General features: G+C 37.2%; 1 protein-coding gene across 8 annotated transcripts in view; it reads right to left on the reverse strand.

The window, feature by feature from the left end:
* The window catches only part of PDSS2 (decaprenyl diphosphate synthase subunit 2), a 251,385-nt gene that overhangs the window by 220,826 nt on the left and 15,548 nt on the right, over positions 1-15,011 (reverse strand). Inside the window, exons 1-2 of one of the 8 annotated variants that reach the window (XM_049092433.1) lie at positions 2,503-2,582; positions 1,503-1,587 (exon numbers count right to left, since the gene is read on the reverse strand). The exons of the other annotated variants lie outside the window; for them this stretch is intronic. Coding sequence (XP_048948390.1) covers positions 1,503-1,576 — 74 coding nt within the window. The 5' untranslated portion in view covers positions 1,577-1,587; positions 2,503-2,582. Of the gene's footprint in view, positions 1-1,502; positions 1,588-2,502; positions 2,583-15,011 lie in introns of those variants that run through there. 8 annotated transcript variants of the gene reach the window in all.

Here is a 15,011-nt window from a genome sequence, read left to right on the forward strand (position 1 = left end):
TTATAGGGATGCTGGGTGACTCAGTGGTTGAGCATCGGCCTTTGGCTTAGGGTGTGATCCCAGGGTCCCAGGATTGAGTCTCACATGGGCTCTCTGCTTGGAGCCTGCTTCTCTCTCTGCCTATCTCTCTGTGTCTCTCATGAATAAATAAATAAAATCTTTAAAATAAATAAATAAATAATAAAACGGTTTACAATACTTAGCTCAGAGGGTGCCCACATGGCCCAGCCCATTAAGCAGCCAACTCTTGGTTTCAGCTGATCTCATGCGTCCTCAGATCTGGCTCCCTGCTCAATGGGGAATCTACTTAAAGATTCTCTCCCTCTGCCCCTCCCCCCACTCCTGTGAGCTTGTGTGCTCTCTCACCCTAAAATATATATATTTAGCTCAGCACTCCTACATCCTGGGATCTATCTAAATCCTGTGATTAAAAATACTTATTACAGCTTGATCTATCAATAATAGGAATCTGAAATAACATAAAAATCCAACTAAAGGGTAAAGACAATGTTAAATATGGTATAATCATGGATAGACTATTATCCATGATTCAAAATGAGGGTTAAGGTCAATAAGGAAAAGAAAAAATAAAATCACTCTACTTCCTCAATGTTTCTCATTTCTGCAGCTCAAAGGACTCTTCAGAGATAAGGTGCTCTTTAAGAAAAAGGTTATTAGCTGCTACCCAAGGCCCCATACTCAAATTAGAGTAGTTCACAAGATGAATTGTGCATCTTTCCCTTTTCTACTGACAGTTGACTATTATAAGATTATTAATGTAAGATATCTAGTCTTTGAATTTTTTACAGTATATTCTTTAAATGGTGTTGACTAACCAAAAGGAGTCAAGTTGCTCTGATAATGTGCTCTGTGAAGTCATTATTTTCCCTTCACTTTCCAGGTATCAAGCCATACATTATTAAACACACACATAGACACTTCAGTATGTTTGTGAGCAAATGTAGAACTTAAAGCTTTCAAATGTGAGATTCTCAGCTGTAGAGGAATTATTGATAAAGTCTTATGCCTCTCTCGGTCAACTCATAGCATCACTTCATATTCTTTTAGCAGCAAAATCCACATATGAGAGACATCGTTATCAACCAAGTGTGTCCAAAGATTGATCTCCATAGCAACTGCAACTCTGCCACATGTAGTGTATAAGGCATCAGAGTTAACACCACATGCACACAAAGTGTTGGTATTATGTAGTCCAGACTGTGGTTGCTGTAGAAACCTAAACCCAAGTCCCTGACAACAGTGGATAAAATGAAAACAACAACAGAAGGGTCCTTGAGTACTCAGCCATCTACTCCTTTGCTTTCAAGCAGGATACTGCCATTTTAAATGCTATATAATAACCTTATTCATTATCACAAAAGGAGTATTTTCTACAAAAATTTGAAATGATGTCATGTCTCTGTTTAACATTAGGAACCATTTCCTATTCCCTAAAAAATTCTTCCTCCCACCCTGTGCTCAGTTGGGGTTCAGAAGCTCACCTTCTACTGGCCTCCGCCATAGCAGGTCCCATACCCAGGCAATCTGGAGAGGTGCCAGGTTTTGCTGCCACCATCACAACAACAACTATGACAGATTTAAACAAGTTTATTCTAAAGTAATTATGCAAAAAAAGAATAAAGTAGGAGGAATTACCTGATTTTAAGTCTTACTACATAGCCATCAAAATTAAGACAGTGTCATATTGGCAGAAGTCTTACTACATACGTATTGGCAGAAGAACAGATCAATGAAACAGAACCCACAAAACAGATCAATAAAAATACACCAACTGATTTTTGACAGAGGTGTAACAGCAGTTCAATGGAGCTAAGGAAGTCTTTTCAACAAATTGTGCTGAAGTAACTGTACTCATAGGGGAAAAAAAGAACTTTGACTTAAAATTCATGTTATACATAAAAACCAATGTAAAATGGATCATGGATTTAAATGTAAAGCATGAAACTAAAAAACTTTTATTTTTTTATTTTTTAAAAGTTTAAGCAGCTTTATTGAGGTGTAATTGGCATACAATAAGCTGCATGTACTTAACATGTAAACTAAAACTTTTAGAAGAAAATATAGGAGAACATCTTTGGGACCCAGGGTTAGGAAAAGACATTATATCAAATTTTGGAGGAAAAATATCCAAAAAACAGGATAATGAATTATATTATAGTATACCCATATAATGGATTACAAGGTAGTTGTTAAAAATTAAGTTCATTTAAGATTTAAAAGCAATTTTCTATATAATGCTCTAAAACAAAAATAAACAAACTCATTTTTATAGTGTTGTAAGCTATATGCCAAAATAATAATACTAGCTATCTCTAGATGGTAAAATTATGGGTACTTTTAAAATAAATGTCTATTCTGTCTAATAGCAACGTTTTATATAAAAATGAGATTAAAATTTTAAAATCAAGTAACACATACTAAAGAATAGAGAAGGCTCTTTTCAAATAGAGATTTTTATATACAATAATGCTAAAAACTTACTTGATTTTTTTAGTCTCCCAGAAAAATAAAACTATCCTCTCTGATATAGAAACATTTGCTTTTTCTTCACGATTCCTCCAGGTTCCTGAAAAGATGTCGTTCATTTCTAGCCAAAAAATAAACAAAACTTGATCAGATTTGCTTTAAAAAGCAGTCCATGCAACCCAAGGACTGTGAATGCCCATTCACCTCAATCTGGTAATCTCTACATCTCTATTACATCAACCATAAATAGCAGTGAGTACAGATTTAGATATTTTTAAATAGATAATTTATTAAAATGTTACAAGTGTACTCTACAATAAACATAGTAAAGGAAAGATGGACAGGAAAAAGGGGAAAAGAGAATAGACAGAAAGAAAAGAATGATAGTATCTTAACTCTATCTTGAGAAAAATATAATCACTTCAGTTCTGAGGGTAAGAAAGAAGGCATACAGAAAACCATTTCCTCTTTATACTGGTAATTTGTATGAAGATCAGAATCTCAGAAAGCTTATTTGATGCTCTGGAGTTACCAGAGCTTTCTGTGCAGCTGAAAGTCAAGGTTTCTCAAGTGGGGAGACACATGGTTCCTTTGTGTGTGTTCTTTCTCTCAGTTAAACTGGTTAAAATGTCCAAGTTTAATAATATAAAACTGCTGCTTTCACAGTGAATATCCTGGATGGCATCACTTTCTCTATGCCTTCCAGGGTTTTAAAAATGTTTTGTTTTTTATAGGCCTGAATTGAGGGAACTTGCAATATGCTGAAATCATCAAGAGGTTTTCTCAGGTTCATTAAAGTTCTCCCATATGGTTAATTGCTGATTCTGACCCAAAATTAACATACTAACTCTGCTCTTCCCAAATTCCACACATGATATTCCACTGAAAGGGAAGGGCAGAAATATCTTATTATTCTCCCTCAATCCAAATTCTACCCATTCTTCAAGCAGCTGCTCAAAATTCTTTCACAGAACCCCTGGATTTAGTCAGCCCACAGAGGTCTATCCCTGACCTGAACTCCTGTGACATTTCACCAAATCTTCCAATTGGCAATTACTAACAATTACGATGAAATTATTTTTATCTTACATTATTGCTTGAACTTCACAGATTTGCAACTAGGTTCCTCAAGAATACTCTATGTCCTTGGAGTAAAGAAACCCTTTTTATCTCAACAGATCTGTCATTGTGTTTTAATACACAGCTGATGGTCAATAAATACTGGCTAACTGTAACACAGCTATACCTTTCAATTCCCCTCCTTAACTGATAATAATGTATGTGTGGTTTTCTTCAGTGTTCAACTAACATTCCTCCTCCCTACTTTCTATCTTTTGGACAGAATTACAAAGCAGAGTCTGAAGACAGGGGGCTTTGAAGGGCATTGTTTTCTCTTTGTCTCCCCACAGCAAAACTTGTTTAAACATGTGAAAAGAGAATAAAACTAAGTTTAGACCTACCGCACATTTTCTTCAGAATGAAACAGCCATCATTTAACAGCAAATAAGCTACCTTTCTTGGAGACTATTCTAAAGGAAAAGCTGAGAAAGTAACCCCTGTGCAGGAACAGACTGCTTGCCTATAAAATATAAAAGCCCATGACAAATTCCATCAGCCTCAGCCCGCCATACTCCCAAACTCTCTTCTCACGACTTGTGAGAGCCTTCATGAATTCAAAGATATTTTTACCAATCATGTGAATTCTATCTATCCAAAAACATCTTTCAATGCCAGAAGGGCTTTATGATTAGGGGTCCATTCTTTGAAGAATATTTATACTGCCTGAATAACTCCAGATGTTTTTGCTTTGGTTTTTGGTTGAAGGGGTAGGGGCAGGAGGGCAGAAATCAAAATGAGGACCCTCCCAATTAGAATGTTTGCCATTCCATCCTAAATGAGCCCTTTCTTATATTTCTGCTTGGATGTTACAGAATTTAAACTTATGACACTCATGTATAATGCCAAAATATGAGAATTTAGATAGAACTGTCACTTAAAAAAATGGTTTGTGGATAGCTTACACCTAAATTATTTTTACAAATCACAATCATATGAAACAGGAATTGCTTCCTGCATTTGTAATGAATTTGCCAACAGTATGAAGCGCTCTTTGTAGACAGCTGTTTTTGATAGAGGAGAAAATTATGGAGTAACAAATTCTACATTTTTTGCAGAAGTTATACACCTGCTGATTAGAATTTGTTCTCATATCCTAAATCTACAATATATGAAAGCCAACATATACATATATATTTTAGAATTTTTAAGATTTTAATACAGTTCAAATCAGTGTGCCAGTTTCGTTCATGCTCCTTCACTGCCAAACCTGGGGGCAAGGACTGCTTCTCTGCCTTCTCTTTGTCTGTGATGACCAAGGTATAAAGGAATCTGCTGCACTGAACTTTAAATTTCACATTATCCTTATTTTTCTTGATCTTGACAGATTTGGCATCCTTTCACCTGGCTATGAGCATAAAGTCCTTGATTTCTTCAATTTTGCAAGCCACGGCCTGGAGGGATGCGGGGGAGCACATGGCTGACAGAGCAATGGCAAAAAGCAAAGATGGAAAAGAGCTAGACTTCGGTTTCCAGGCCATTCCTAAAGCTAATATATTTTAATACTGTATATTATATATAGCCAAAATTTTCTCCAACATTCTGATCACTCACTAGTGCATTGCATAGCCTCATCATAAGGAATTTTATATTGCTCTTCTCGGTATCTTCAAGAAGGGTGAATGCCAGGCCTGTGAAGATTTCAAAATTGAAAGACTCAACAGCATCTAATAAGCTATCCCTAACAAATGTTATAGCTAGGAAAAGTTGCCCCACCTAATTTTAATCAATCCTGGTACAATTAAAGCACATTTATTTTTCTTTCTCTGTCTTTGGGAAGAGTTGATCACAATCTCCAACAATGATGTTTTATACTATGAAGAATAATATGAAAAATAAATACCATGATCTAATTAACATAATGATTCAAGCAAAGGTGAAGAAAAAGGCAAAGTCCTCTGGTTAGGAAAGGTTTTACTCCATTCAATTAAATTCTGTAAGTACTTATTGAAGGCTTTCTATGTGTCAAGTATATGCTGGGCAACAGGAATATAAAGACAAAGCCACTTCAAGAAGATTACAGTCTTAGAAACACTTATATTGAAATCAGAGATCCCAAATAAAAGATCCAAATAAGCCAATTAATCCATGAAGTGGTCAGCTGCAACTGATGCATCTCAAATGGTGAACTGAAGAACATATGCCCAATCTTTTTTCTCCCAGCTTTATTCAGGAATAATTGGCAAATATACTTGTATATATTTAAAGTGTACTACATATGCTCACTCTAAAGGAAGCAGCCACCACTTGACAACAGCTCATCAAGACCATGGTGAATGAAAGCTCAATGATGTCACATTTTCTGATTTTTCGAAGAGACAAAAAACTGGAGGAATGAGCAATTTAAACTGAAGAAATCACAGAATACTTACCAAAAAGGCTAATATTTGAGTAGAGCCTGAGTTAAGCAATGTTTACCAGGTACGAATGTAGATGGTTTACTTCCCGTGGCGGGTAGAAAGTGTGGCAGGAGTGACTAGAAAGGAAGGAAAGGATGTTTTGCCACGCACAGGCCAAACTGTTTCTGACAGAACATGGGAAGCTACTGAAGAGTCTGTGACACTATATCACAGAGGGTTGGAATTTATCTATCTGCAGGAAACTTACCAACCTGCTATTCAGTGAGATTTCAAGATTTGATAGGCCTATGAAGAGCCAAGCACCTTGCTTATAATCCCTTAAAACTAGACTGGGCATCATCATATCTAAACATTTGTCTTGGGCAGCCCGAGTGGCTCAGCGGTTTAGCGCCGGCTTCAGCTCAGGGCCTGATCCTGGAGACCTGGGATCGAGTCCCACGTCGGGCTCCCTGCACGGAGCCTGCTTCTCCCTCTGCCTGTGTCTCTACCTCTCTCTCGCGTGTCTCTCATGAATGAATAAATAAAATCTTTAAAAAAATTTTTTTTGCCTTTAGCCTTTAACTACTGGGACATCTAAGTGGTCCCATGGTTCCAGGTGCAGCAATGCCTGCTTAAACAAACAGCAGCCAATTTCCCACGGAGAGGCATATACCAGAGAGTTTTAGGAGATCTACAACTCCCAGATCTACAATCCCCCTCTAATCTTGGCAAGGGTAAAAAAGTGATAGCACCTTATTCATTACTAGGATGACTTAGAGATTAAAAAAACCTCTTGACAGATACTACTGTTACCCAACTAAAAGACCCTCAGCTCCCTATTTTCTACTTTGTCTGGGTTTATAACCTATCCACAGCAGCCAATTATACTCATATTTTGAACTCCTTAATGCTAAGCCAACTTCAAGACTTCTAAAATTTAATTCAGGGCTACATGTTAACGAGCAACCACTACTTTCTTCATACTCCTAACCCATTAGTCAATCCCATTTTACTTGCAATTTATAAATGAAAATATAATAAACTAATGCAAAATTAATCTATATTTTGCTTCAGAAGGATGTTTATTTTTGCAAGGATATTTCCTATTCTCCATTTGGGAAGAGAAATAAAACTATGTTGTCACCTAGGTCTTTCACTCAATATTCACAAGATAGGTATTATTATTCCCATTTTTGCTGATGAGAAAACAAAGTCCGAGTATTTAACATGCCCAAACAGCAGCTAGTAAATGACATAAGCCAGGACTGAATCCAGGTCAGTCATCTTCCAAAACTCTTTTTCCACTATACCACACAGCTTCAACTGCTACTATTTCTCATGTAACAGTTATAATACTCCATCTCTACCTTATATTTATATTTATACAGTGCAGCATATCTTTCAAACTTTTTTTCCTAAGATGACCAAGTAAATGCAGGAGTACTTTCAAGCTTACATTAAAATTCTAAGGCCAAGGGACGCCTGGGTACACAATTGGTTAAGCATCCAACTCTTGGTGTCTGGCTCAGGTCATGATCTCAGCTCAGGGTCCTGGGATCAAGCCCCATGTCAGACTCTATGCTCAGCACAGAAGCTGCTTGAGGTTCTCCCTCTCTCCCCCTCTACCCCTCCTGCTTATGCTTTCTCTCTCTAAAATAAATCTTAAACAATAAATAAATAAAATGGCTTCATTAAAAAAAATTCTGGGGTACCTGGGCAGCTCAGTCAGTTAAGCATCTGCCTTTGGCTCAAGTTATGATCCCAGGGTCCTGGGATTGAGCCCCACATCGGGCTCCCTGCTCAGCAGAGAGCCTGCTTCTCCTTCTCCCTCTGCTGTTCCTTCTGCTTGTGCTCTCTGGCATGTGCACTCGCTCACTCTCTCTCTCCGTTAAACAAATAAATAAAATCTTCAAAAAATAAGGCCAGGACTACCAATTTCTCAGATGTTCATTTCTGGAGCTCCTTTCTACATACTCATAAAATTGTATCATGCATACTCTATTGTCACTCTTATGTTTAATCATGGGTACTACAGAACAAAAAGTATGTGAGAAAATATATAATACTTCAAAATAATACTTTTTTACTACATAAAAAAGCTTTTAATAAAGGCTTTGTATATACTATTAGTCCTGTGAAAATAAATGACATTCCTTTTAAATATACAGCAACATAAAAGAGAGTCATGAGAGAAATGGTGAAGCAGATTTGTGAAACCATTTCTATTTTGAGGATAAAATAAACTTCATTTACTTGTTGATATTTAACAATTTAAGATATAGAAAGCACCTGTAACAAAGCCCCTGTAACTACTGAATGTTATACAGAGTATGTTCTTGCAAACTACCAATGTTTGAAAAATTTCAAAACACCACTGTTAAGTTTTTAGAATATGGTATAATTCTTATTAGACCTATCTCTTGCCTCACAATTCTGGAAATAAAACCAATTCCTTTTGCTTAAAAAAAGAAATATTTGGAGCAAATGAAATAAACCTTCCATGGAGATTCCAAAGGAATGGTAATTTTTAAAACTATTTTTAAATATTTGTTAAAATGAAGTTTCAGTATACAAAAATAGAAAAAAAATGAAAGGCTTTGAGTAGGCTTTAGTGAGTCATAGGAAGAAAAGCAAATGCAGCTGCACTCTATAAGCTAAAAATTTGTATCCAGAACTTCAAATAAGTATTAAATCAGAAACAACTATCTGAATGGTTAACATCTAGTGCCCATTTAAAAAACCTACTCCAAAGCAGCTATTTTTAGAAAAGCATTCATTAAACTCTTCAAACCACAAACACAGATGAACACTTTTTGGTAACTAAAGGGCCTCAAAGGTGTTAAACACACACACATACACACATAAAAATTCTGACTCCTTTAGAAGAATAAAGGGATAATTATAGAATACAACAGTATTGATGAAAAGCAGTTGGCAATATAGTGGTAATGAGCAAAATGACAAGAGAGAGAATGTGGGTATCTGAATCCTAATTCATTAGAATTTAAGCACAGGGCAGCCCGGGTGGCTCAGCGATTTAGCGCCGCCTTCAGCCCAGGGCCTGATCCTGGAGACGGGATTGCGTCCCACATCAGGCTCCCTGCATGGAGCCTGCTTCTCCCTCTGCCTGTGTCTCTGCCTCTCTCTCTTTCTCTCTCTCTCTCATGAATAAATAAATAAAATCTTAAAAAAAAAAAAAAAGAAAAGAATTTAAGCACAAAGATTTAAGTATGATAGCACTTCAAAATCTATGATCCGGGGCTCAGTGGTTGAGGATCTGCCTTTGGCTCAGGTTGTGATCCCAGAGTTCCAGGATTGCATCCCGCCATCAGGCTCCCTGCAGAGAGCCTGCTTCTCCCTCTGCCTATGTCTCTGCTTCTCATAAATAAACAAATAAATAACGTCTTCTAAAACAAACAAAAAAAAAACAAAAAAAAAAATCTATGATCAATTTATCCTTATTAACTGGGCCCAGAAATAGCACAGACTAGTGAGTATTCCTCATCCTTGAGTAATACACGGAACATTTTTAAAGGATAAAAATCCAGTCATCCATAATTGCCTTAAATGATTTGTATTTATTAAAATATTATTTAAATATGTATAAGGATAAAAATTACAAATACTGTATGGTTATAATTCTTATACAACTAAAATAAACAAAATTACAAATTGAGTACAAAATTTAATCAAATTGTCATTAATTTACTATGACAGATGATAGTACTTGACCAAAATTAAGTTGCTATTCCCAATATGAAAATGATTCTAATTGTCCTGATAGGTTCTTTGGAAAAAGGGAAGTCCACTGTAAAAATGTTATTTTCTCACCACTTTTCTCTATTCAAACTATAAGCTTTCATCCATATACTGCTCTTGCTGTGTCTCCACACTGGGCCCAGAAGATTCTCCTTTCACTCTTGACACCAGGAAAAGACTGGTGAGAGGCACAAGACAATCTTGCTAGGCTAAGAGCCTTGAATGGCTCTTGCTAGGGCTAAGGATTTGGGTGGGAGGAACTACAATTGACATGGACTCCCTAAACTCACAAAGTATGGGAGGAACTCAGAGAAGGCTGGGTGAGTGTAGGTGGTAGTGGTTCAGTACCAGAAGCAAAGTGGACATGGTGATCCTAACAGGCAGTGAGGTAATATTAGATAATCTCAGGCTTTGATAGGCAGAAATCCCTGTCTATATTTAACCAATCAGACCCATGAATTCAAATTAACAGCCATCCCATTAAGATCTGTTTTGATTTAGGGATGCCTGGGTGGCTCAGCAGTTGAGCATCTGCCTTAGGCTCAGGGCATGATCCCAGGTCCGGGAATCTAGTCTCACATCAGGCTCCCTGCAAGGAGCCTGCTTCTCTCTCTGCCTAGGTCTCTGTCTCTGTCTCTCTCATGAATAAATAAATAAATAAATATTTTTTAAAAAACTAAACACAAGCAAGCAACTCTGTATCTAGTGAACAGAGATCCATCTGAGGCACTGCAGTGGAGTCATGGCCTCTAACTCAAATCCCACAGTTCTTGAATGAATTGGAGGTCAATTCCCTTATGGAAGATTTTTTTCTCCCAAATGGATCTCTAGCCATTTATCTAGGTAACCATAGGCCAGTGAAAGGGAAAATACCCAATGCCCTTGAGGATTAATACCTACTGGCTTTGAGCTACATTAATTCTTAAGAATTAGGAAATAGCACTGGTCCACAGGATAGACCAACAACTTATGAGTCACGCAGAGAGGTGGAGCTCTAACTTAGCCTCTTCTCACAGCTGTCATTATGAAACCCAAACATCCTACTTTTCTTTTTTTTTTTAATATGTATTTTAGTTTTATTATTGTTTCTATTTTATGTTTCTATTTCTTAATTATTTTGTCACACTTTGAATGTATGCTATTACATTTTTTCTGGAATAAGATACATTACGACAAAACTAGTAAATGAAAATTTTAAAGCTGCCTAGAATGTTGCTTCCCTCCTTCATTTTTCTCAGTCCTATTCTTTTCTTTAATAAATTTATTTTTTATTGGTGTTCAATTTGCCAACATATAGAATAACACCCAGTGCTCACCCCATCAAGTGCCCCTCTCAGTGCCCGTCACCCAGTCACTCCCACCCCCCGCCCACCTCCCTTTCTACCACCCTTTGTTTCCCAGAGTTAGGAGTCTCTCATGTTCTGTCTCCCTTTCTGATATTTCCCACTCATTTTTTCTTCATCCTACTTTTCTGATATTCCCACAAACTGACAGACTGTCACCATGGCTCCCTGGCTCAGAAGGAAGGAATAGTACACTAAAAAGTACAAAGCAGAAGCTGAATGAATTCCATCTCCTTACCAAAATCACTGCATTTGTAGGGGAAATTTCTAAAATTTCTAAAGTGAGATGTTGATATGAGACAAAGGGGTAATAGGTTCCCTGTGGGGCACACCTTGCTTGAATAGCAGGTATACACACCGCCCTCCTTGTCCACAACTTTATTACTGTATAGACAAGCCAAAAGATGCCTCCACCTACAATAATGTTGTGTTGAACCTATAAGAAGCCCCAGTCGATATACCACAGCTTCCCCACAGTTTTAGCAACTGAAATAATTATTTCCTTTAGAGTAAAAGCTCCTGGCTCACTACAAGACCAGTGGAAACTGAATAGAACAACATTATATGACCATGCAATCCAGTAGCTCATTAAGTACTACCGGACACATTTAATTCTAAATTCCAGCAGGCCAGGTACAAAACAGGTACAGGCCCAAATGGGATCTGAAGGCACAATTATGTTGCGTGTCAGATCATTTACACTCCCTAAGAGTGTACTGTACCGTGCTGCATGCCACCTACCCCTCAAGCTGTACCTATGGCTTCATGAGGAGTACTCTGTGGCCCCTGAGCTCAGGATTAAAGGAGGTGTCCTGCCTAGAACCTAATTTTCCTTTGTCTCATAACATTCCACTTTCTTTTAAGGAAATTCCTTTCATTCTGTGAGGTTTGAGTTGGTATGAAATATACTAGTTACCTGCTAACCGACCAAAGGAGTAACCAAAGACCCAGGCAGGGCTGCTCACAGTACACCATTTGCCAGTTAAGGAACTGACCTAAAATGTTAGAAGATGAAAGAAAAGTCAAATTAATCCTCCCTCATAGGAATTTGAGCTTTGAGGACCCATATAAGGATAAAAGGCAGCCAGAGCCAAAACTTCCTGACAACAGTGCTATACTACAGGGAAATTGTCCTTAAGTTTGTCCTTCTGACAACCCTTAGAGCTTTCCCAGTTTCCATTCTTCCTAAGGCCTGATTTTTTAACTTCCCCTTTGAAACTGTGATCTACCTAATGTCCTTCCAATAAATCTCTTATATTTGCTTAAGTAATCCAAAATCAATTTCTTTCTTTGCAACCGAACAACACGGATATTGTTCTATTCTCCCTTTCTAAAAGATCATACAACCCTATGGCTTCAAATCTTACCTTCCAACTCTAGCTCATACCTACTTCCATTAGGAGCACTGGACCCATTCTAACTGCATTTTGGACACCTCCACATGCCACAAACACTGCAAGTTCAATAATCTACAGAATTTCCCCCTAAACTCTGTATCCAAACATGCTTCTCCTCCTATGCCCTCTATCAATTAACGGTACCTCAGCATACTCAGTTACTCAGCTTACTTCAATTCTGTTCTCTCACTCTCAAAATTAAGTCTTGTCAACTCCACTTTGCAAATGTACCTTAAATCCATTTTTTATAATTCATCTCCACCATCACTGCCCAAGTTCATGCCCCATCCTTATCATTCCTTTATCACCAAGAACGTCTTCTCAATTTTCAATATTAAAAAAAAAAATGTTTTTGGGCAGCCTGGGTGGCTCAGAGGTTTAGTGCTGCCTTCAGCCCAAGGCGTGGTCCTGGAGACCTGGGATCAAGTCCCACGTCAGGTTCCCTACATGGAGCCTGGTTCTCCCTCTGCCTGTGTCTCTGCCTCTCTCTCCCTCTGTGTGTGTCTCTCATGAATAAATAAATAAAATCTTTAAAAAAAATGTTTTCAATATTTAACTCAAGTCATTTTATTGGGCATTCTCTTGACTCATTAGCTCCCTGCCTAGTGGACCCCTATATTTACTTTGTGTTTTCATTTTGCTTGAAAACAATTTTTGTCCAACATGTATAACATTTTATTACACTTATTGTTTTAAGCATCTATTTCCCTTATTTGAATATAAATTTTGGTAAGGGGTGGGGGAGATGCATTTCAGTGCCTCGTGTTCTTTGAATCCCCAGTACAAAGCACAGTACCTGGCCACTAGGGGACACACTTGACCAGCTACTGAAAGAAGAAATGAATGGAAGAATGAAACTGGACCCCTATCTTAACACCATTCACAAAAATTATCTTGAAGCAAATTAAAGACTTATATGCAAGACCTGAAACTGCGGAAGAAAATAAGGGAAAATCTTCTTGATATTGACCTTAGCAATGATTTGTTGAATATGACACTAAAAACAAAGGCAACAAACAAATAAATAAGACTACATCAAACTAAAAGCTTCTGTATAGCAAAGGAAACTTTGCTTCCTTCACTTCACACCTGACTTTTGCCGAAAGACAAGAAATAACAAGTGTTGGCCGAGGATGATGAAAAAAGGAAACTCTTGTGCACTGTTGGTGGCAATGTAAATTAGTACAGCCATTATGGAAAACAATATGGAGGGTCCTGAAAAAATAAAGAATAGAACTGTCACATGATCCAGAAATCCCACTTATAGGTATTTATCTGAAGGAAATGAAAACACTGTCTTGAAGTGATATCTACACCATGTTTAGCATTATTCATGACAGCCAAGATACAGAAACAACTTAAGTGTTCATCAGTTGATAAATGATAATGAATGTGACATACAAATATGACACACACAAGAATATTATTCAGCCAAGAGAAAGAAGGAAATCCTGCCATTTGCAAAAACATGGATGAACCCAGAGGATATTACGCTAAACAAAATAAAAGATAAATACTGTATGATCTCATTTATACGTGGAATCTGAAAAAAAAATGGGGGCGGGGAGAAGATCAAACTCAACCCATAGAAAAAAACAGTAGAATGACAGTTACCAGGTACTGGGCGGGGGGGAATGGGGAAATACTGGTCAAAGGGTATAAGCTTTCAATTATAAGAAGTACTGAAGATCTAATGTATAGCATGATGACTATAGTTAATAACACTTTATTGTATACTTGAAACCTATTATGAGAGTAGATCATAAGCATTCTCACCACACACAAAGGTAACTATGTGAGGTGATCATTTCAAAATGTATACATACGTTAAATAATCGTGTTGTACACTTTCAATATATATTTGACAATTCACCTCAATAAAGGTGGGCGGGGGGGGGGGATGAATGGATTATTAGCAACCTTCTGCCAGGTATTCCTGCCTCCAGTTTTTCTTTTCTGAAACCCAAAAACTTCACAGCTGCACAAGTCAGCTTTCAAAAGACAAATCAAGTCTCTTCCTACTTAACCTTGGTGGTCTCCACGGGCCTCATAATAAAATTAGATCTTAACACTACATAACAAAGCTCCTCAAAATCTAGCTACAACTTTCCCTTTCTCTTAAACAACTTTAATTCATAACAGCTTTAGCCACAGTAGCCAAAAGCTAGCCAAAAGCTTCATTTAAGGTGAACAGATAAACAAATTGCTTTATATCCATGCAAAGGAAAACCCTATGGTAATAAAAGTGACACATTTAATAACATTTACTAACAATAAAACTGTCCACTTCAAACGTACAGTAAAATGTTTTGCCAAATGTATATATCTGTGTAATTACTGCTACAATAAAGATAGGATACATTCCTAGTACCCTCAAGTTTCCGTTATTCCCCTTAAGGCACCAAGCAGACAACCAAACTGGATGCTTCCTGTCACTATAATTTTACTTATCCTAGATTTTTCATGTAAATGAAATCATATAGTATTACTCCTTTGTATCTGGCTTCTTTCACTCAGCCATAGTGTTCTTGAGATCCATCCATGTTTTGGAATCAATCATTAATCCATTC

This window comes from Canis lupus, chromosome 12 (genome assembly GCF_003254725.2).
Source record: "Canis lupus dingo isolate Sandy chromosome 12, ASM325472v2, whole genome shotgun sequence".
NCBI classification, from domain to species: Eukaryota; Metazoa; Chordata; class Mammalia; order Carnivora; family Canidae; genus Canis; species Canis lupus.